This window comes from Sus scrofa, chromosome 3 (genome assembly GCF_054392235.1).
Source record: "Sus scrofa isolate SSC_HxYL_T2T_F1_AM1 chromosome 3, Sscrofa_HxYL_maternal_Yorkshire_Landrace_v2.0, whole genome shotgun sequence".
Classification (NCBI taxonomy): domain Eukaryota; kingdom Metazoa; phylum Chordata; class Mammalia; order Artiodactyla; family Suidae; genus Sus; species Sus scrofa.
In genome coordinates, this window is record NC_139385.1 from 85,740,835 (window position 1) to 85,763,390 (window position 22,556).

Genomic DNA, 22,556 nt, shown 5'->3' on the forward strand with positions numbered 1-22,556 from the left:
GCATGTTCATTTTATGTGCCCATCAGATTTTCAGGGGACCCTTTAAATAATCTTGTGGACACAGGAAACTACCTCAATGCTGCGTGAATAGAGCTGACCTTCCACAGGTTGGACCAGGATCTCTTGGGTTCATAGAGATACTCTTTCCTCCTCTAACAGAGGGCTTCTCTCTGGTGAGGCTGAAAACTGTGGTGTGGACACCAGAGCGCTCTTACCTGCAGATGTAGCTCAGGAGGCTATAGTTGTCTCGAGGAAGGATGGAGAGCTGCTTCACCAGCTCCTGCTGAGCCTGGGAAGAGATTTTGAACACCAGTAAATGAGCCTGCTCTCTTGCCGGCAATGGGACCCTGCAACCTAATTGGTGTATCTTTGCAGAAGCCACACATTGGCAATCACTCCTGTTCCTATAGTTTCGTGCACTTTTTTAAAGAAACTTTTCCTTTTAAAATAACTATAAACCCACAGGAAGTTGCAAAAATAGCATAGAGAGGCTCATTGTTTTGTACAGTATATTTTTTTATTTGTCTAAAAGTATACCCCTCTTCCCCAACTCCCTCTAAGGCAAGAACTGTTTGCAAACCACACTCACAATAATGGTTTGCCTGATGAATGCTAGAGATGTAACCCTCCAATAAAGAATTGTACCAGTGGGAGTTCCCTGGTGGTCTAGTAGTTAAGGACTTGGGTGTCACCGCTGTGACTCTGGTTCAATCCTTGGCTTAGGAACTTCCACATGCTGTGGGCATGACCAAAAAATAAAAAGAATTAGACTAGAACCAAACACCCCCAAGTCACTTTAAAATTATTGAGAGAAGGAGGATATTTTTGAGAACTCAGGCTTCAAGCAATATGGTTTTGCTGGGACACAGACCAACCTGAGGACAGGTGAGAGGTCCGAATATTCTAGGTCCATGAGAACCACGAAGATAGGAGATAGTTATACAAGGAAAGTGTGTGCCAGGAAGAGGAAGAACAGGGAGTTTTCTTTGTTCTTTTCACCTGTGGCCCTGTAGGGTGTATAAATCACGGTCTGCCACATCATGACTGCAAAAGGGCACCAGTGCACATGAGACACTCAGACCCTCCTCTAACCTGAGAAAATGCACCCCACAGCCTGTCAGCCTGCAGGTGGTTACTCGGTGCCACACCTCTGGATCTAGAACACCCGCTTCATACTGAGTCCCGCCTCTTCAATTAAGTCAAGTGAATTCATTGCCAAGATTGCCAGAGACTCACCCCTCCCAGCTACTGCCCCTGACACATTTTCACCTACGAGTGAGGTTGTGATCCCCCACCCTGTCCAGATGTGCATTAGATTAGAAACACTTCAATATGTCAGGATTGAGAAAAGTTGGGAGAAGTGGGTCTAAACCGAGGAAGTTCAGGGGCGAAGTTCAAGAGTGAGAGTCTCTCAGAATTGCATCCATGACCTCCTTCACTTTCTCTGAAGCAGTGAGACCAGATGCCACCTGTAACATTCATTGTTTCAGCCAGCTTTTAAACCTAATTCCATGAAATTGTATTCTTTTCGCAAAGGTGAGCTGATACACTATACAAAGGAGATTTTCCATCTCCTCTTCGAACCCACCCCAAATTCATGAATCACACACAAAATATCCTATACTAGATCATGCAACCTAACTGAGGGCTTGAAAAATAGCCACAGCAGCTCTAGTGTGTGAGCTGCCTCACTGTCACGCTTTTCCTTTCCTAATGTTGAAATATAAAGCCGCCTTTTTTCTTATGCCAGGGTCTACTCAGATCATGAGGCTCTTCTCTCTCCATCAGGACAGAAGTGGCTTTGCTTTGTTCCAGGGCTAGAGCACTATCTCTTCAATGATTTAAAAGAGAGATGGGGGAGAGAGAGAGCTTTTTCTGGATACTACAGAACAAATTCTAAAATAAATCGGAGAATAGGGAGTTCCCATCGTGGCGCAGTGGTTAACGAATCCGACTAGGAACCATGAGGTTGTGGGTTCGATCCCTGGCCTTGCTCAGTGGGTTAAGGATCCGGCGTTGCCGTGAGCTGTGGTGTAGGTTGCAGACGTGGCTTGGATCCCAAGTTGCTGTGGCTCTAGCGTAGGCCGGTGGCTACAGCTCCGATTAGACCCCTAGCCTGGGAACCTCCATATGCCACGGGAGCGGCCCAAGAAGTGGCAAAAAGACAAAAAAAAAAAAAAAAAAAAGCGGAGAATAAACCCCTAGAATCAATAATTGTAAAATGTCATTCACTTGTGACACATACCCCTTAGTCCTCAAAACAATCCTGCCATTATGAAATTTGCCTCAGCTTGTGCCATCCAATAGCCACTTGTTGCACATGTCTCTTTAAGTACAAATTTTTAAATAATAAAATAAAATCAGAAATGTGATTCCTCAGTTGCACCAACCACATTTCCAGTCCCTAGTGGCCATGTATGGCTGGTGGTTACCACACTGGATACTGCAGTTATGTTACAGTTCCATCATTACAGAAAGTTCTCTTGGTCTAAGTAAATAAACTGAGTCTCAAAGAAGACGCATCATTGGCTAAACGGCAAGATCAAAGTTAAATTCACTGCCAGTTTTTTCCATGCACCACTTTGCCAGAGAAAGCTTTTAACACAGTAGTGCTAAACACTAACTTCCCCAAAGTGGGGAAGTAGACCTCTATGTTAGCTGTGTAACACAAAAGCATTCGTGAGTCATTTAATTTCACAAATCTTGGTTAAAAACCATAAAGGTTTCATTATTGTTGGCTGGGTTTCATTAGTTTCTTTTCCTGGTTGGTGAGTTTGTTGAACAGGACTCCAGTGTGGTGATGGGTGACTATAAGGCCTTCAAGGAAATAATCTATACAAGGATCAAGACTCCTGGGTTGAACTTGTGCATGCCACCTGCAACACTGCAAGCGTGATGCTGCAGACAGGACTACAGACCCTACAGGCAGCTGCAGCTGAAATGAACCAAGAAAAACTCCCATCCTTCCTTTCTCTGGACCACGTGTCCATTGCCTACCCCTGTCTGACATGCATGGTCATCCCAGCGCTAGAACATTCAGAACGCTCACCTACCCTCCAGGTTGGTCAATCTTTGTGTCTCAGTGGGTCTCCGCACCGACACATTGCTTGAAACCCTTCTCAGAAGCATCTTCCTTCTCATACTAATTTTAAAGTGATTTGGGGGTATTTGATGATAGCCCAGTTCTTTGCTAGAGTGCTACATCCCGTGAAGGCTATCACCATGATTGGCTTCATTGGTCTTTTATTGCTGAGGAAGTTCCAGTGTGATAAAATATCTCGACAAAAGTTCCGGGGTCCCTGATCCACTGTTGTTTGTCTGTCGGCAGAGTGTTCTGCAACCATCACCTTCTTCTGAAGCAAGACAACTAACTCTATTGAGATACAAACCTTTGCCTCATCTGCATTCATGAGCTGCCCACACAGCAGGAACCCCTCATACTGGCTCCAGGGAACCACTGGTTCTGGGAGGTCTCGGAGGTAGAGCTTCAGCAGGGAGGCCACTGTGTGCACATCTGTATCTCTGGAAGAAAAGAAGCAATGCTTTTGAAAGCAAAACTCTAGGGCTCTTCTCACCGTCACCCTCCTGCCCCTCATGGTGATTCCCTGAATAAAATCTCAGCTTCCAAAGGGAAATTTTGCAGAAGCATAGAGTCTGATAAAGATGTATCTGACCAAAATATTTTTGCTACTTCTCCTTCTGGAGTAAAAACCCCCAACACCTTTTCCTTTATCTCTTCTACCTAATCGCCTCAAAGACAAGGTCTGCTTTTCCATTAAACCTGTTAAACTATTCTAGTCTTCATTGCTTTCTTCTTTCTCCAAATCACTTTACCTACTTAGTCTCTAGTTTTTTGGGGGGTTTTTTTGTTTTTGTTTTTGTTTTTGTTTGGTCTGTTTGTTTGTTTGTTTTTAAGGCTGCAACCACGGCATGTGGAAGTTCCTAGGCTAGGGGTCAAATTGGAGCTGCAGCTGCCAGCCTACGCCACAGCCACAGCAATGCCAGATTTGAGTCATGTCTGCAGCTTATGTTGCAGATTGTGGCAACGTCAGATCCTTAACCCGCTAAGCAAGGCCAGAGATTGAACTTGCATCCTCATAGACATTATGTTGGGTTCTCAACCCACTGAGCCACAACAGGAACTCTTGTATTGTCTTTGGCTGATTGCGTGCTTTAAGTGCAGAGTTGGATAGCTGCAGCAGAGACCATCCAGTCTGCAAAGCCTAAATATTTCATATGTGGCCCTTCAAGAAAAGTCTGCTGACCCCTGGTTTATGGAGCTATTGCATTATTCTGCAGCTCTCTGAGAGAAAATGAGTCTGCAAGTACCATATACTTGAAACTCAGTAGTGAAGAAATATTTGTTCATTTCACATCAAAAAACTGATTGTGTACCCCAATTTTCGTAACAACACTATTTACTATAGCCAAGACATGGAAACAACCTAAGTGTCCATCAACAGATAAATGGATAAAGATATGGTATATTTACACAACAGAATGTTACCCTGCCACAAAAAAAGACTGAAATAATGCCATTTGCAGCAACATGGATGGACCTAGAGATTATCATACTAAGTAAAGTAAGTCAGAGAAAGGCAAACACCCTATGATATCACTTATATGGGGAATCTAAAAAAAATGATATAAATGAACTTATTTACAAAACAGAAACAGACTCACAGACATAGAAAACAAACCTATGGTTCCCAAAGGGAAAGGGTAGTGGGGGAGGGAAGGATCGGAAGCTTGGGATGGCACATGCACACCATGGTATGTGGAATGGATGGTCCATGGGGACCTGCTGTGTTGCGCAGGGAAATCTACTCTATATTCTGTGATGACCCATATTGGAATGGATCTGCATATATGTGTAATTGAATCACTTGGCTGTATAGCAGAAATTACACAACATTGCACATCAACTCTACATCAATAAAATTTAAAAAACCAAACCAAAACAGAAAAGAAAAAAAAAAAATTACAGTTACCAAAGGGGAAAGGAGGATGGAAGGAAAAATTGGGAATTCGAGATGAACAGATATACAGTACTGTATATAAAATAAACAACAAGACCTACTGTATAGTACAGGGAACTATATTCAATATCTTGTAAAAACTTTTAATGGAAAAGAATCTGAAAAAGAACACACATACATATATGTATGTATGTATAAATGAATCACATGGCTAGTACACCTGAAACATTGTAAAGCAACTATACTTCAATTTAAAAAAAGAAAGAGGGTGTTCCCGTCCTGGCGCAGTGGTTAATGAATCCGACTAGGAACAATGAGGTTGCGGGTTCCATCCCTGGCCTTGCTCACTGGGTTAAGGATCCGGCATTGCCGTGAGCTATGGTGTAGATTGCAGACGCAGCTCGGATCCCAAGTTGCTGTGGCTCTGGCGTAGGCCAATGGCTATGGATCCGACTCGACCCCTGGCCTGGGAACCTCCCTATGCCGTGGGAGCAGCCTTAGAAAAAGACAAAAGATAAAAAAAAATTTTTAAAGTAAAATAAAAAAAGAAAGGAAGGAAGGAAAAGAAAAAGTGGTCTTTGTAAGAGACAGTGCCAAGTATTTAGAAAAGCTGTGGTGTGGTGAGGGCCTCCTCGGCTTCAGGGAGGGCAGGGTATAGAGGCAGCGGGGTGGGATCACCTCCAGGAGGCAGAGGAGGCAGGCATCCGCAGCAGCAGAAACCAAACACCAAAAAACACAATTAGCCATTATAAATCATCACAGAAAGCTTCCCAATTCATTTTGCCAGGGAAGATCACTGCTTGGCTTGGCTAACTCCTCATGCTTGTTTATTGTGTCTCCACTTAAGTGTCATTTTTCAGGGGACCTTCCTAAACCCACCAGACTATGTCAAAAGCTCCCCCTGCCCTTAGATTATTTGTCTAAGTTCTTTTTTTTTTTTTTTTTTTTTTTTTTTTTTGTCTTTTTGTCCTTTTATTTATTTTTTTTTTAGGGCCGCACCCTCGGCATATGGAGGTTCCCAGGCCAGGGGTCGAATCAGAGCTCTATCCACCGGCCTACACCACAGCCACAGCAACACCAGATCTGAGCCATGTCTGTGATCTACACCACAGCTCATGGCAACACCGGATCCTTAACCCACTGAGAGAGGCCAGAGATCAAACCGGCAACCTCATGGTTCCTGGTTGGATTCATTTCCGCTGTGCCATGACGGAACTCCTAAGTTCTTGTAGTACCACCTATTTTTCATTTTTCATCATGTAGCACAATGGAAACTATGCAGTTATTTCTTTAAATTTTTGGTTCAAGGTCTGCGCCCCTGTTATAACAGGGCTGACTCAGATGTCATGGCTATGGTCTCAGTTTCCGGTATGATTTTTCCCAAATTTGCTTTTCCTCCAACCTAAGGGAACAGCCTTTATATGATTTTTTTTTTTAATCTGTCTTTTTTTTTTTTTTTTTTTTTTGGCTATTTCTTTGGGCCGCTCCCATGGCATATGGAGGTTCCCAGGCTAGGGGTCGAATCAGAGCTGTAGCCACTGGCCTACACCAGAGCCACAGCAACGCGGGATCCGAGCCACGTCTGCAACCTATACCACAGCTCACGGCAATGCTGGATCCTTAACCCACTGAGCAAGGCCAGGGATCGAACCCGCAACCTCATGGTTCCTAGTCGGATTCGTTAACCACTGTGCCACGACGGGAACTCCAATATGATTTTTTTTTTAAATGAAAGACTAAGAGCATGTTGAGTTCAATGCCTGATCCATCAGAGATTAGCCAAGACCACTCAAAGGGTCTGGTGACACTTTCCTTGCACCACTGACCTTATAATGTGGCATATATGTGTGTCCTTTTCTCACAAAAATATAAATATTGGAAGGGTATTAGCTCTATTTATTGGCTGTATCCAGCCCAGTGAAAACCCAACAAAGAGATTTTTAAATTCATATTTGTATGTTTAATGAGAGCCAGATACATCTGCACTAGAATCTACCAAACAAGAGTGCCTTTGTTTTTCTTCATTATAATGAGGCAGCTTGGAGGATCTCATGGTGGAACTGCACACAGGACCAATGGAGAAGACCATGATGTCACAACCCAAGGGTCGGCCGTGGGATGACCCTGAAGAACCCCAAATGATCCTTCCTATTTCTGGATGTATAAGTGCTACCCTTCCATACCGGGAGAGGAGCTGTCACGACAAGGTGTGGTAACTTTCTTCCCTCCAGCCCTCAATATTTCATAAGACTCAAAGATACTGACTCCACCACCCAGGCTGACTTTATAGATGCAGAGCTCAAGCCTCAGGCAGGTGTTTGGCAATCCCTGCAGTCACTTCTATTCTTCCAGGCTGACTGTTTTCATTGCCTTGGCAAGAACCTGTCCATCTCTTCTGATCAATGCAAAGCTAATTAAAAACATCAGAAGAAAAGTGAATATAAAAGCAGTGAGCTTTTGATTGAACAGGTGCCTGATAATGAAATGGGATTTATGGTCCTGCTGAACGTTCTGTAAATTTGATGCCCATAACCTGCTATATCTTCAGAAACAACTTCACCTGTTGCTCTTCTGTTACAATACAGCACCTTGATAAATTAACTATGGCATACCAAGGGCAGCAGAGACAGTCATATGGTGCCCCAAACTCAGACAGTAGCTGTGAGAAGAGAGAGAAACAGACAAGTCTCAGTGATGCTTTGGAGGGACAAGGGGCATTACTCGTGTGGGAGGTTGGGAGCAGGGAGAATGGTTCACACAGCATGGTACTTAGCTATTCATGATTTTCCTAGGACCAGCCCTAGTCCTCAATCATAAATAAGCTCTTGGAAGATTTTAACCTTTCGAAATTGGATAGAGTTCAGGCTCATCTCACTAAATCTTGGTTTATAGGCTGCTGATTTGGAAAGAACGATGGCTGTTTCTTGCCAGCAGGACAAGTGCATGCAGGCAACTGGAGTGAATATTGCACAATGGGCTGAGAGGGTACAATGGCAGGTACGGGTTGTTCCGGCCAAGCGTGGCAGAGAAGAAAACCTTGGCTAGGTGGCTGCAGCAGGCGAGGCAGGAGGGGGATGGTGGAAGAAATGTCACTGCACCTGAAATGCCCCCAACAGGGCTGGGCAACCTCCACAGAGGAGACTTGGGAGAATGCCAGGCTGCCAAGACATCAGTATGTACTCCCTTCCAAAGGTTTGGAGACCAAGTTCAGAATTGCAGACCACTGTGGTCTCCCAAACGAACAAGATGTCCTGGTTCCGGCCATTTCTGGAAAGCTGAGGAAGACTTTTAGAGCCCTTGCGTATAGACCTGCACCTTATCTACCCCCCAGAGTCTGCACGGCCAGCTCAGCAATTCTCCATTCCTCCTCCGCTCCCCAGCACGGACTTTGAACCGAGCTGCATCCTTCTCCCTTAGGTCGCACTTCCCTTCCCCCCATAGCCTAACACCTCTCAGCTGCCCATCGAGGCCCCAGATCTCCTTCACATCATCTCTCATGTAAATGATCAGCATTAATGACCCCAATCCCGCATTATGCTCCAGGCTCCCAAATCCTGCATTATGAGCAAAACAAAAGGCTCTTTCTGTTGCAAGCCAGGGAAGCATCCATGCATGTCCCAGAGCTGCTCAACGCGAGTAAAGAGAGGTCCTCTCCGCCAAGCAGGGCACAAGGGAGTCGAGGTGAAGACAAGCGTACCTGTCAAAGTTGGGCCGCTCCCCCGCGTCAAAAGCATCTCTCAGCTGCTTCACCAGGTTGTCCTGCCCAGGCAGTCGGAAGATGCCCTCTTCATTCAGGCCATGCTCCAGGATGAACTCGGCACACTTCTCCACCAGGATGGGCACCAGGTGGGGGCCAAATTTCTGCTCATAGGCCACGGTCTCATCCAAGCGCTGGCCGAACACCGCTGGGGAGAGAAAAGCAGAGCCTGCCCATCACTCCTTTGGAAAAACTGATAGGTCAAAGTACCTTGTTCCTTGATTTTCTTTGTAGCCCTTGACTGCAATGATACTGAAAAAATACAGAAGACAAAGCACACATAATAGTCCCTGGGGCTACAAAGTGGGGGCTGTAAATTTGAGGCAATCTGTCTTTTTCTGTTGATCCACATTTACCAGAGTCAAACACCTCACTTTTATTAGGTGCTTGTGTGCTGGGCATTGTGCTAAGTACTTCGTAAAACCTTTCTCGTTTAATCTTGACAGCAACCTCCTGCCGTGGGGGTGTTGTTATATCCAGCCTTGCTATTAAAGACGCTGAGTCCTAGAGGAACTAATGAACTTGCCAAGGCTGAGTGCCAGGGCAGGGTACAGTCAGAATTCAAGCCCAGGCAGCAAACTCAAGAGAATGTACTCTTAGCCGCAATAGAAAACAGGCCACTTTGAACCCTGCTTGTGTCCTGTAGCCTTAAAGCAGAATAGTCACGCGGATGTCTCGTGCTGTATTAAACCATTGTGGCATTTTAAATAATTTACATTATTTACTATACATTACATTATTTACATTATTTACTCTTATTGCCACAGAGAACAAGGTTACACACCCCTAGCAGAGTTCTTTGAATGTATATAGTGCAATATATCATTTCTAACTTATTGCTAAGTTAATGCATTAATATTTGGATAGAAGAACATAGGCGTTTCTTTCTTTTGAACTCTTTCCTCAGAGCAGATTCCCACATCACTAGGTCAAGTGGTTTGAACGTTTTAATGACTACCGTATGCAAATTGCTTTCCAAAAATATTTTTTCCCAGTTACACTGCCTCCAGCGAAGCAAGTGTGGACCAGCTCCACCCAGCCCCGCCGGCACTTGTTTTATAATTTCCCCACCCCAGCTGTGTCATGAGGCTGTTTATAAATCAGGACGCTGGTTCGCTACCCATTTCCCCACCAGGGCCCCATGTCCTTCGTGTTTCAGAGATTCATGCTTTCAGCTCTGTCCTGCCTGGTTTTCTCTCTGTCATAATTAAGACCCTGCTACACTGACCACTCCAATCCCTAGGACAAAGCCCTTTGGTCCCCTCTCCCCCACGCCCCACCCGGGAATTCTCTGTCTGGTTGGTCCCTTTTATCCAGTCTCTAATGAACGTGCATTGCACATTCAAAGAGCTGTAGCGAGTTCTGGAATCTGTTGAGTCTTTTCCTTTCCCCTCTGCCCCAGGCCAGGCAGGGCTCCTCCCACCTCCCACTACTGTGGCCTCCACTCCTGTAACTGTTCAAAACCCTCCTGCTGGGAGTTCCAGTGGTCCCTAGTGGGTTACAGACCCAACTAGGATCCATGAGGAAGTGGGTTCCATCCCTGACCTTGGCTCCGTGGGTTGAGGATCTGGCGTAGCCACAGGCTGCGGTGTAAATTGCAGATGTGGCTCCCATCTGGCATTGCTGTGGTTGTGGTGTAGGCCGGCAGCTGCAGCTCTGATTCGACCCCTAGCCTGGGAACTTCCATATGCGGCAGGTAGAGCCCTAAAAAGCAAAAAACAAAACAAAACCCTCTTGCTATTTACCTTCCTAAACAACTGATCTGCCTGAGCACATTTGCCTCTGTTTTTTGTTTATTTTTATTATAGTCGATTTACATTGTTGTGCCAATTTCTGCTTTACAGCAAAGTGACTCTGTCACACATATATTTACATTCTTTTTCTCATTCTATCTTCCATCATGTTCTATCCCAAGAGATTGGATATATTTGCCCCTGTTTTTAGCAGTCTCCCATTTCTTTCCCAACTGCCACAGCAGCGTTTTTCAAATTACCCCTCAAAGCTCCAGGGCTTCCTTAGAAGCCCCTCCCTCATCACCTCTGCTGCTGGAATGTGAGAGCGTTTAGGAGGAACCGAGCAGGTGGGCCTCTCTGCTCGCTACTCCCAACCAGACCTGCGGTTTGTGTGTTTGGCTTAACAGCATTCCCAGTGAAACTGTTTGCTAAGATATTTCTATGGCTAAAATTTGAAAGCCTTAGGTTGGCATTCAGCCTGGCCCCCACCTACCTTTCTGGCTTGACTTCCACCCACACCCCTAAAGGCACCTCAGCCTGATGTTCCCAAAGCCCACAGCATCCTCCAGCCCTCCTGCCCTTGGGCAGGTTCTTCCTGCTGCCCAGTCTGTTCATCACTCCCTTCCCCATCTACTAAGAGTCTATGTCTTCCTTGGCCCAACTCAATAGCATCACCTTTGCTCAGTTTTCCCCGACCCAGCCTGAGGGGTGCCGTCCCCACTCCGTGCACCTGTATCCCTTCTGGAATAACGCCAACATCTATTGCGTGCCCTGCATGTGCCAGGAGCAGACAGGTAAGGGACTGGGAGACAGAGTTCTCGCTTTACAATGAAAGGACCTCATGCAAAATAATGAGAAACAATTGGAGGATGTCAGGACCTATATAGAATCAGGTTTCTAGGAAATCAACTATACTTCAATTTGAAAAAATTTTTGAATTAAAAAAAATTTTTTTAGGAGTTCCCATCGTGCCACAGTGGCTAACGAATCCGACTAGGAACCAGGAGGTTTCGGGTTGGATCCCTGGCCTTGCTCAGTGGGTTAAGGATCCAGCGTTGCCATGAGCTGTGGTGTAAGTTGCAGACTCAGCTTGGATCCCGAGTTACTGTGGCTGTGGTGTCGGCCAGCGGCTACAACTCCGATTGGACCCCTAGCCTGGGAACCTCCATTTGCTGCGGGAGCAGCCCTAGAAAAGGCAAAAAGACAAAAAAAAAAAAAAAAAAAAATTTAAATAGGCCTGATAGCAAAATAATACAGTATGGAAGCATTGTTTCAAGATGCATTTCTCTGGTTCTACTTTAATTACACAAGTGTTAATAAATGGAATTTTAAATTTCCAACAATCAAATAAATGAAGTTTTGAAACACATTAAAAAAAAAAAAAAAAAGAATCAGGTTTCTATTTGTTTGTGAAAGAAGCCAGATAGATATTCTCCCCAAATTGGAGAGGAATGATTGAAATGATAAGACTTAAAACATAGGCAACAGGGCCTTTGTAAAATTCCCTTTGAGGGCTTCTCAAAGGGAGCAGATGTGTTTCAGAGGAGCTGAAACTTGAACTCAAGTAGTCAATGGATCCCAGTAAGGGCAGATATCCCAGACACGACGGCATAGTGTTCGTGGAGATGTAGAGCTGTCCACCATGAGCTCCATTTCTGAGGCAGACGATCTGGACTCAAGCTCCTCCTTACACCCCTCTGCACAGCCAGTCCATCAAATTTCCCCCCCATGTGAGTCTCTCAGGCTTGTCCTGTGCTCGTCGTCTCTTCCTTCCATGGCCCATAGTCAGTGGCTCAATGTCATTCTCCCCAGGACACTCCTTTCCCCACCTTCCTTTTCCCTCCAGCATCTCACTCTGCCGACTTCCACTCTCCCCTCCATGCCTTCTTCAAGCCACTGAGGAACAGAGCATATCAACCCTCGGAAGACCTTGCATCCAAATCTTCACCACTCCCTTGAGCTCACTACCCATTCTCTCCCTTCTGTCTCAGCAGGTGACTTTGTCTCCTCGTTTCCTCACCTCCCCAAATAGAGGACCCCATCATCTCCTGTCTCTGCCTCTCCTAAGGAAGAAAAGTACCCTCTGCTTTTCTCTAAGACAATGCTTTCTTGAACTATAGGAGCCATCTCTTTCCACCTCCTCCAGGACTCCACTCCTGAATATCTTACATTGAAAGAGCATGTGAGTCTAAGTCTTCAGCAATTTATTAAAGAATAATGTTCCACCCCCACGCTCATGCAATCAATCAATACTTGCCTTTCTTTCCTTCATTGATATACTCATAGAAAAACATGTTCATTTCTGGAAAGACACAGACAGACGCACAGCCTCTACTTCTTCTCACTTAACCTCTCACCCCATCTCAGTCTGGTTTCATTAGCTACATCTTCCCATCCAATCTGCTCACTAGGATTTCTCGTGCCCCCTAATGGCCAATTCTGGCCTAAGTTCATTCCACACTGCTAGTCTTCTCTGAAGACTCTGATGGTGTTGATTCGGCTACCTCCTCAAGACTTTCTTCCTATGTGGCTATGAAATCATGTACTGTCATTCCAGTTTCATCCCTCTGCAGGCTCCTGTACTTGTCCCTTTCTTCCACCTGCTCCTTCAGTGTGTCATTTCCTAGTATTCCGGCGTCTCCTCCCTCTAGACTCCATCCTTGGGAAAGTTCATATAATTCCATGCATTTGGCTATCACCCAGAAACTGACAATTTATAAATCTGCATACCTGGTCTAATCTCTTTCTCCCTATCATCTCTGTCTCCATCACTTCTTTCTCTCTTCTGTTGCCTTAAGTCCAATATCTAACGGAGGTTCTCCCAATGTCTTCTCCGATCTCACTCTCACCCCACCCACCACTTCTCCTACTGACCTCCTCACAGTCAATAGCATTCATTCAGCCAAGCCATCAATCAGCAGGTACTTTCCTAGGCATTGAGAATACAAACCCATTAACACAAGGAACCTACACGCACGACTAACCTGATTAGCAAAAGTGTGAGCATTAGAATGATCTGCAAAATCCCCTGCCTGCCAAACAGACCAAGACATTTAAAATATGCATGAAATTCTCTCTTCTCTACCCTCACGGCTACTGTCAAAATTATTGTAATGGTTTCCTTTGTCATTTTATTTCCTGCAAATTCCTTTCACAGGAATTTACAAAACCATTTTTGTACAAATCTAGACGGAGCATCTGCTGTGGGCCAGGCTCTTCGGTAGCTTAGATTACAGTGGCAACTGTATTATGATAGACAGAATGAAAAGTGGTCTTTCTCTTGAAAATTCTGGATCAAATGCCCTTCCTCCTCCTCACCTGGCAACCTGATTTTCCCGCAGCCTAAGTTCAAATGTCTTCTCCTCAAAAGCAGTGGCACTCAAGGCTTTCCCTGTGTGTATGTCCCTACTTCTCAGGTCATTTTATGATGATTTATTTAAACATCTCTCTTCCACTGGACTGTGGGCTCCTCAGAGGCAGACAGCCCGTCTGGCTCACCATCTATTTTTATCTCCTGGCACTGAGCCTGGCACATGATGGACCAGCCCTCAGAGAGCTGTTACCTGCCGTCTCCCACTCCTCTTCTCCATCCTTGCCCTCCTGAATGTACTCTGGTCAGCACTTCTCCAAACTTGAGCTTGTCAAGTTGATCAATGGCCTCTACATTTTTAAAATCCAGGGGTCACAGTCTCAACTCCATCGTCAAAGTGTGACACAGCAAATGGCCTCTCCTTTTTTATTTTTTTTTCCATTTTTTAAAATTTTATTGAAGTATAGTTGATTTACAGTGTTGTGTTGCTGCTTTCTCTTTAAATGTTTTTTTTTTTTAATTGAGGTAGAATTAGTTTACAACATTGTGTTAGTTTCAGGTGTATAGCAAAGCGAATCAGATACGGATAGATGGATAGATAGACAGATAGATAATAGAGACAGATACAGATACAGATATGTTCTTTTTCAGATTCTTTCCCATTATAAGTTATTACAAGATATTGAGTTACCTGTGCTATACAGCAGGTCCTTGTTTACTTATTTTACAAACAGTGCAGTGTCCACGTTAATCTCAAACCCCTAATTTATCCTCCCTGCCCCCGCAGCTGTCCCCTTTGGTAACCATAATCTTGTTTTCTAAGTCTGTGTGTGTCTTTCTGTTTTATGAATAAGTTCCTCTGCAATCACCCCTCTTTCTTGAGACAATCTCTCACATGACTTTGGTTTCTCCATTCACTGCATTAGCTCCTCCGTCTCAGCCTCCTCAGCTCTTCCTCCTCCTTTCTCCCTGTCCTCTAAAGGCCGAAGGGTCCCAGCACTTCCCTTCCTCGGGTGCAAGTCCTTCATAATCGCACAGCTTTAAATATCCCCATATGAGGAAGACTCTGAACTTTCCAGCTGCAGCCTAGAAATCAGCCCAAGCTATTCCCACCAACAAGAAATGAGAGCTGCCTGCTCTAGAGCCATCAGGCCCGCAGGTCCCTTCTGGCACGAGAGGAAGGGCATCCTCGATTCTTCAGCTGGTTTACACCATGCTTCGCCATGCTTCATCTCCCATCGCAGGTAAGGAGTATAAAAGCCAAAACATCCCTAGAACTCCATAGACCCAATCCTGAGTTCTATCTACCTCTGACTTCTGGTTCTGATTGCTGCCCTTTGATCCCAAGTGGACATGAAATGGCTTAGCAATGAGGGAATAAGTGACCCAGGAATCCTAGGGAAGTGACCAGTGAAGGCAGAAGACCGCAGACAGGGCATGATACTCAAAGACCATTTTCCACCCCAAGGAAAGCAAGAGGCCCCTTTCTATGCTGTCCCCTCCCAGCTCACACGCAGCCCTTCAAGGAACTAGCACCCTGCTGTTCTTTCTACCCTCAGCAGGCCACTCGGCCACTCACCACTGCCCATCACTCTGACCCTGGCACCATTACCAGATGCATTTCCATCTAAACCAGTGCAAATCTTAATGAATTCTACTATGTGATCTCATAATTCACACATTTAATTAAGCTAATTTTCTGACAAACTACCCACCCTAAAAAACGTTCATGTGTGTTCTTGTTTAGCCCTCGTAAGAACTTCACAAAGTAGAACACATTGTTCCATTTTACAGATGAGAAAACTGAGGCTCGGCTTAGGTGTTTGTCCAAGGTTGCATTTGCCCTGTGATTCTAAAATCGGGGCTTTAATCCTTCTTGTTTAAAGTCAGTGGAATAAAACAGTCTCGAGAGGAGGGGATATAGGGTGAAGCCCAGCCTCTGCTCTCAAGCCATCCTCCATCCTCTACTTCTCAAGCCCCCTCCCCAGATTGGCTGGAAAACCCCAGAACACTGTGTTGGTCCCGGGAAGCACCAGGAGAAGGAGGAGCTGTCCCCTTCCTTTCTACCTTAGATCCTCTTTTATCAGAGCTCAAACACTCCTGCATTCAGCCCAAGAGCCCCTTCCACCCACCTTCAGTCAGCCCAGGTCACCAAGTGCTGCCCTGCCCCTTTTTCCCTCCTCCCCACTGGCTCTGTCATCCCCACTGGCCAGTCCCCGGAGCATCTCCATCTCAGCCAGGAGAGGAAAGGGGAACGGGGCCAAGTGTCTTTTAGTGAAAGAACTGAATCCCCAAAGAGAAAAGAAATACCTTTCTTCTGGAGTTTGGGGTTTTTTTTCCTGAAATTCCAGCAAAAGAGCAGTGCCAGAGCAGGGAAGCCACAGCCCCATTCCCACCGCGGCATGGGAATATGAGGCATGGCGGGGGCCGAGGAATCGTGGTTTCTGCCGGGCCAGCCTCAGGCTTTCCGTCCTCCCCAGGCTGGAGGAACCATCCTCTCTGGCTTCCAGATCAGCACATCCTTGTAAATAACTGCTCGGGTTCAGACTCCGGCACAGAAACCATGGGATCTGTCGGCACCTGCCCCTGGCCCTCCCTTCCTCCTTCCCACACTACTTCTCCTCCCCGCTCACCTTTACACACAGGACTCTGGGCTTTTAAAGAGTGAACATAAAGCTGTCAAGGCCCCCTGCAATAAAAATAAGTGCCTCCTTTTACTTAGCAGCTAATTGTCAACTGCCATTCAAGCGATTCCATGGAGGTGGATTAAAAAAATTAAAAAAAGATCCTCCCCCCGCCCCAGCCCCAGCTCTTGCCAGCATCGTCCCATATATCAAAGCCTCTGGCAGGAACACAGGATTTCACTTAGTGCTGATGAAGCCGGCCCACCCTTCCCTGGAAATGACTGAGAGGCACGTGGCTCAGTTGAGCCTTCAGAGAGAAGGTTTTTGGAGGTGGGTTGCTGGATTAAAATGAGAGGATGTTCTCCGCCCCCCACCACCCCCGCTCTGAGAGGGTTTAGCAAAGAGTGCAGCAAGCCAACTCGACACGCCCAGGAGACTTGAAATGGACTCAGCATCATGGGGGCATAGGCTGGGGCGGGACTGCTAGGAAGGGCCTGGGCAGTGTGATGCTGCCATCCAAGTTCCTTTCTCCATGAACTCAGAGGCCAGGAATGGAGGACTCATCGTTGACAACACGCTCTCTCTCCAGGTCAAATTCACTCCCACGTTCCGGTAATGTTACTCCTGAAACGTTGTGCAAACCTGTTTGCTTCTCTCCATCTCCACCACCCCCACCCTCATGCAAACTACCTTAGGATGAAGACCTGCATCTTTAACAAGACTGTCTCCACTGTTTTCACCTTGCTTCCCTCCAGGGCCCCTTTCTCCTTTCTGCCACAGGACTTTGGCACATGCTATTCCTCTGACCGAGACACGGTTCTCTTCTCCTTTCTTCCCCCTTCTCTGCCTGGTTGGCCCCTACTGGCCTTCATCTCCAGTTCAGGGACCGTCCCTGAGCTTTTTTTGTCTTTTGGAAGTTCCCAGGCTGGGGGTCCAATCGGATCTGCAGCTGCTGGCCGATCCAAGCCACGCCTGCAACCTACACCACAGCTCACAGTAATACCACAGTCTTAACCCACTGAGTGAGGCCAGGTGTCAAACCTGCATCCTCATGGATACTAGTCAGATTCCTTTTTGCTGAACCACGATGGGAGCACCCTGCCCTGAGCTTCCTGACAAAGACTTTTTTTTTTTTTTTTGGCTTCACTCAGGGCATTTGGAAGTTCCTGGGCTGGGGATCGGACCTGCACCATGGCAGTAACCAGAGCCAGAGCAGTGACAATGCCAGATCTTTAACCTGCTGAGTCACCAGGGAACTCCCAGTGAAGACTTTATTTTCCCCACGCGGCATCATGAGTTTTTTCTTCACGGTACTTTTCGGTTTTAATTTTAGTTTTCCTTGGGGGTTTTGCTTCCTTTCTGTGTCTTCTAGCAGATTGTGAGCGCCTTGAGAGTAAAGATGTTGTCCTTTCTTTTTCTCTCTCCTCTTTCTCTCTCCCTGTGGTACCCCCCAGGGCTGGCACAGCACTTGGCACATGACAATGCTCAAGAAATACTTGTTGAATAAATGAATAAATAAATTTCTGCCAGGTGTAGGGTCTCAGGGGAAGAAGGGTGAGGAAATTAATGAAAATCCATAAGAATCATCCCTTGTTAAGTCCCATTTAGCTAGAGAGAAAGAAGCAGGACACGTGGGTTAACAGTGACTCAAGAGACCACACTCCCACAAGCTACACTGCCCTGTGGGTTGTGAAAGCATGCTCTGAAGGCTGCAGAGACCTGAAGAAATGAGAGGGAGAAAAGGAACCCAAGGTATATAACAATTCAGTTTGTTTGTTTGTTTGTTTGGCTTTTTAGGGCTGCACCCAAGGTATATGGAGGTTCCCAGGCTAGGAGTCCAATTGGAGCTACAGCTGTTGGCTTACACCAGAGCCACAGCAACTCGGGATCTGAGCCACGTCTGCGACCTACACCGCAGCTCACGGCAACGCCAGATCCTTAACCCACTGAGCAAGGCCAGGGATTGAACCCGCAACCACATGGTTCCTATCGGATACATTAACCACTGAGCCACGCCGGGAACTCCACAATTCAATACTTTTATGCTCCATGACTTGTGCTGGCAAACACACAAAGATGCTTAAAGGTCTTATAACCTGCTTGGATGGAGCCGTAGGCACAATTTAGTGCAGTGCTAATGCACCCTGCAAAGGCCAGAGAGCAAAACTCAGAGGCCAGCCTCCGGAGGAAGACAGCAAAGCAGGTCCCACAAGACTAAGTGACAATTTGCAAGGTGGCTGCCAGCCCTCTGGGGTTGGGACAGAGATCAAGTTTCCATGTGGACACTTTCTGGGAAGGCAGAACCCTCTACCTAAAAGGAAGGGGTGGTTTGGGGAAAACGGGCAACTGTGAGCCTGGGAACAAGGCACCAGAAGTTGACATATGATCACCTTCCTTCCCTTTCTTCTACTTAAATTGGGAAAATGTAGGATCGTATCCAGAATTTCTGGGGAAAAAGCTAATCTAACCTTTCCAGCCAAGCCCTTAGGAAAGAGTAGGGGAGAGAGAGAGAGAAGGAGAGATTATCTGCCTAAGGAAGAAAAAGGCTGGAACACCAAGATGCACACAAAGTTCCACTCCCAGTTAGAATAGTATGATTTATAATAAAAAAATATATATATTTGGTCTTCCACCCATTTCCTGAGAGAGTTCCTAGAGCTCTTGGAATTTCCTGTGATTCGAGCATTAAAGTGGCTTTTGTTATGTTAAAGAGGTGACTTTGGAATCCTAGCTGAGGCTGGAGCTGGTTGCCAGGGTTTGGACTTTAAGTCCCAAAGGCTGAGAAGGGGAGAGGGGCTGGTGATTGAGTTTAATCACCAATGGCCAAAGATTTAATCCACCCTGTCTATGCAAGAGAGCCTCCGTACAAACCCAAAAGAAAGGGTTCAGAGAGCTTCTGGCTTGGTGCCCACAGGAGGTGGTGACCGCGGGGCACTAGCAGAGGGCATGGAATCTCTGTGTCCCTTCCCTCTCCCTTTCCCGTGTATCTTCTCTATCTAGGTTTTGTCCTATAATAAACCAGTAACCTAGTAAGTAAACTGGCTTCCTCTGTTCTGTGAGTCTCTCTCGCAAATTATTTGAACCCAGGGAACTGAAACCCAAGCAGAGCCCTGTGGGGTTCCCGGACCCACAAGCTTTCCTGTGTCCCCCACTTATTGTTTCGGGGGAATGAGCTTCAGCCTCCAAGACTGCGTGCCAAAAAGCAGGTTCAAACAGTGGTTACTCAGGGAAGGGAGGGGATGCAGACACCTGGGAGGAGCCATCTAGAGACAATAGTGCAGCCTGGGGGCAGGGTCCTGGTTCCTCCTCAGGGAATATACCTAACACTATCTTCGAATTCTTCAGCAGAACTAAAACCCTCAACAAATGAAGATGCTGATGAGGCATTCTTCATTCCTAAAGAAGGATCATCAGAACCAATTCTGGGACCACCTAAAAACCAGCTTTGAAAAACAAGGCAATCTCTCTTCTACCTGCTCTGTATCAATGGCCCTATTTTTCACTCCCAAACTATAAAACCACCTCCCAATTTCTCCCAAGGGGAGCATGGTCTTTAAGGCCTTAGCCTGCTGTGGCCTCCTGGGTTCAGCAAAGCAATAACGCTATCTTTCTCTCCTTTACTGCACTCAAAACTCTGTCTCTGAGTTTGTACTCCGCACAGGTGACAGAGGCCGAGCCACATCATTGGCACCTTCAATCTATAGCTTGTTGGTTAGAGGCACAGGACAATCTGGACTCGCCATAGTGGGGGGGGGCGAGTCCACTCCATAGTGTTGGAGGACTGAGCCCTTAACCTGTAAAATCTGAAGCTATCTCTGTCTGGACAGTGTTAGAATTGAGTTGAACTGTAGAACCCCTAGCTGGTGCTCAAGATCTGCTTGGACTGTGAGACCCCTCACTGTGCTCCCCCCGCCCCCCCCCCCACCCATTGGACTTGGTCTCAGAATCAGACAAGGTAGAGCCAGTTCAGAGGCAGGAAGAGCCAAGAGGAAGGAGCTGGGTGTGCCGTGGGAACTGTTACCAGCAGGCAGAAAGCTAGGTGTGAGCAGGGAAGGGGGGGCACAGGCCAGGTAGCAGGAAACCATGTGTCCCTCGTGTAAACAGCCATGTCCATGGGCAGACAAAGAAAGCAGGAAGCTCCAGACTAACAGGAAACCACAAATTTTGGGTGATAAGTGTCCTGGAGGCAGACAAAGAAAGGTGGGAAAAGGCAGGAATCTGCAGCATCTAAATGTAACCTTTTGCTTATTATGCCCTCCTTCCAATACAATTAGCCTTGTAGATAGATTCCCATCAAGCACCAAGGCCTTGACACTTCTGATCAAGGCCAAATAAGGACCAAAATCTCTCCTCCCTTTGGGAAGGTGGAGCGGGCAGGGGGTGAAAATCAGGGAGTATGACCTCCCAAGACCCTCCTTCGCCAGTGAATATTCTGCCCCTTCATTTGTATGCCCCAAATAACCTGTGTGCCAAAGAAACCCAGGGCAGCTGCTCACCCATCTGCTTGCTCCCTGTCTGGGGGCATATTCTCCCTGAAACACATCCTCGTTTGACTTTCTCCATCTCCTTGTCTCGCTTCCGAGTTCCTTCTGTGACAAGACAGGAATCTTTTGCTGGAAACAGAACTGCATCTCTCCCATCCAGGAGGAAAGAGAGCTTGAACTGGGCAGGAATTGGGACAGGAAGAGGGCTCAGCTCTACCTGTGGTCTGTGGAAGTTCCCAGGCTAGGAGTCACATCGGGGCTGCAGCTGCTGACCTACACCACAGCTCACGGCAACGCTGGATCCTTAACCCACTGAGTGAGGCCAGGGATCAAACCTATATCCTCATAGATTCTAGTTGGGTTTGTTACTGCTGAGTCACAACAGGAATTCCTGAGAACAGCTTCTAAAATGTAAAATTCTTTCATTACTTGGGGCGTCCTGATGGACTACAGTTGAATGCAAAATTGTTTTGTCTGGACATCTGTTTTTCTGGGGACCATTTCCAGAGCTTTGTGTGGATACTCCAAGGAGTTTGCAAACCATAAAGAGTTTTGCCAAAATTCACCACTGACCCCCTTGGAAGGAGATCATTCTGGAGGAAGAAAAGCATTTATGGAAGAAGTTCCCAGATGAGCTGACCTTCATTTGATAGAGAGAAGGGCCTCAGGGAGCAGAACACAGCATCGCTCTGAAAAGAGGAGGCCACTTTTTCACTCATTCACTTAATAAATGTTTATTGAGCACCTGCTATATCAGGCCCTGCTTAGTGTCAGGGATACAATACTGAACAAAACAGAGGGGGAAGATCCTGACAAGTAGATTGCAACTTTCATGATAATAAGGGGAGACCAACTACAAATAAAACAAATGAGTAAAGTATTTAGAGGGTTGGAAGGGGGCAAGTGCTAACAAAACCAAAGAGGAAAGAGGGATGGGGGGTGGGTAGGAAGAGGGGAAGGCAGGGAGGGGGTTCAGTGTTAAGTGGGATGATCAGGAGAAGGCCTGCTGAGGTGATTTTGAGCAAAGATCTGAGGTGGGCATGGGACAAGCTACCTGGGGAAGGAGGAGTCCAGACAGAGCAAGCAGCAAGTGCAAAGGCCCTGAGGCAGAATGTGCCGAGGGTGTCTGGGGATGAGAGTGAGGAGGCTGCTAAATCTAGAAGGAAATGAATACTGGAGAAGGTTCTAGAAAACAAGGTCAGGAGTTCCCTTCGTGGCGCAACAGAAACGAATCTGACTAGGAACCATGAGGTTTCGGGTTTGATCCTTGGCCTTGCTCTGAGGGTTAAGGATCCGGCGTTGCCGTGAGCTGTAGTGTAGGTGGCAGATGCAGCTCGGGTCTGGCGTTGCTGTGGCTCTGGCGGAGGCTGGCAGCTGTAGCTCCGATTGGATCCCTAGCCTGGGAACTTCCATATGCCGCAGGTGCGGCCCTAAAAAGACAAAAGACAAAAAGACAAAAAGACAAAAAAAAAAAAAGAAAAGAAAGCAAGGTCAGAGAGATCATGCGGGAGGGGGAAGATTGTGCACGGGAAGTCATGATAAGTGACTCTTCCTCTGAGAGAAAAAGGAAGCTACTAGACAGTGCTCAGCAGAGAAGGGTCTGGACAAAACAGATTTAACAGGCTCCCTTTTCTGCTCTGTTGGAAACAGACTGTAGGAAGGCAAGGCC

The 22,556-nt window shown here is 46.5% G+C and overlaps 1 protein-coding gene across 10 annotated transcripts in view; it reads right to left on the minus strand.

Moving 5' to 3' along the window:
* ARHGAP25 (Rho GTPase activating protein 25) overlaps positions 1-22,556 on the minus strand; it is a 94,007-nt gene that overhangs the window by 12,727 nt on the left and 58,724 nt on the right. For 9 of the 10 annotated variants that reach the window (XR_014839677.1, XR_014839675.1, XR_014839676.1 and 6 more), the window contains 3 exons: positions 8,677-8,884; positions 3,390-3,522; positions 216-289 (listed from right to left, as the gene is read on the minus strand). Coding sequence is in view for 6 of the 10 variants with exons in the window: in XM_021087416.2 (XP_020943075.2) it covers positions 216-289; positions 3,390-3,522; positions 8,677-8,884 (415 nt within the window). In the remaining 4 variants the exon portion in view is untranslated. Of the gene's footprint in view, positions 1-215; positions 290-2,158; positions 3,523-8,676; positions 8,885-22,556 lie in introns of all 10 variants that reach the window. The other variant, XR_014839678.1, reaches the window with a different exon arrangement.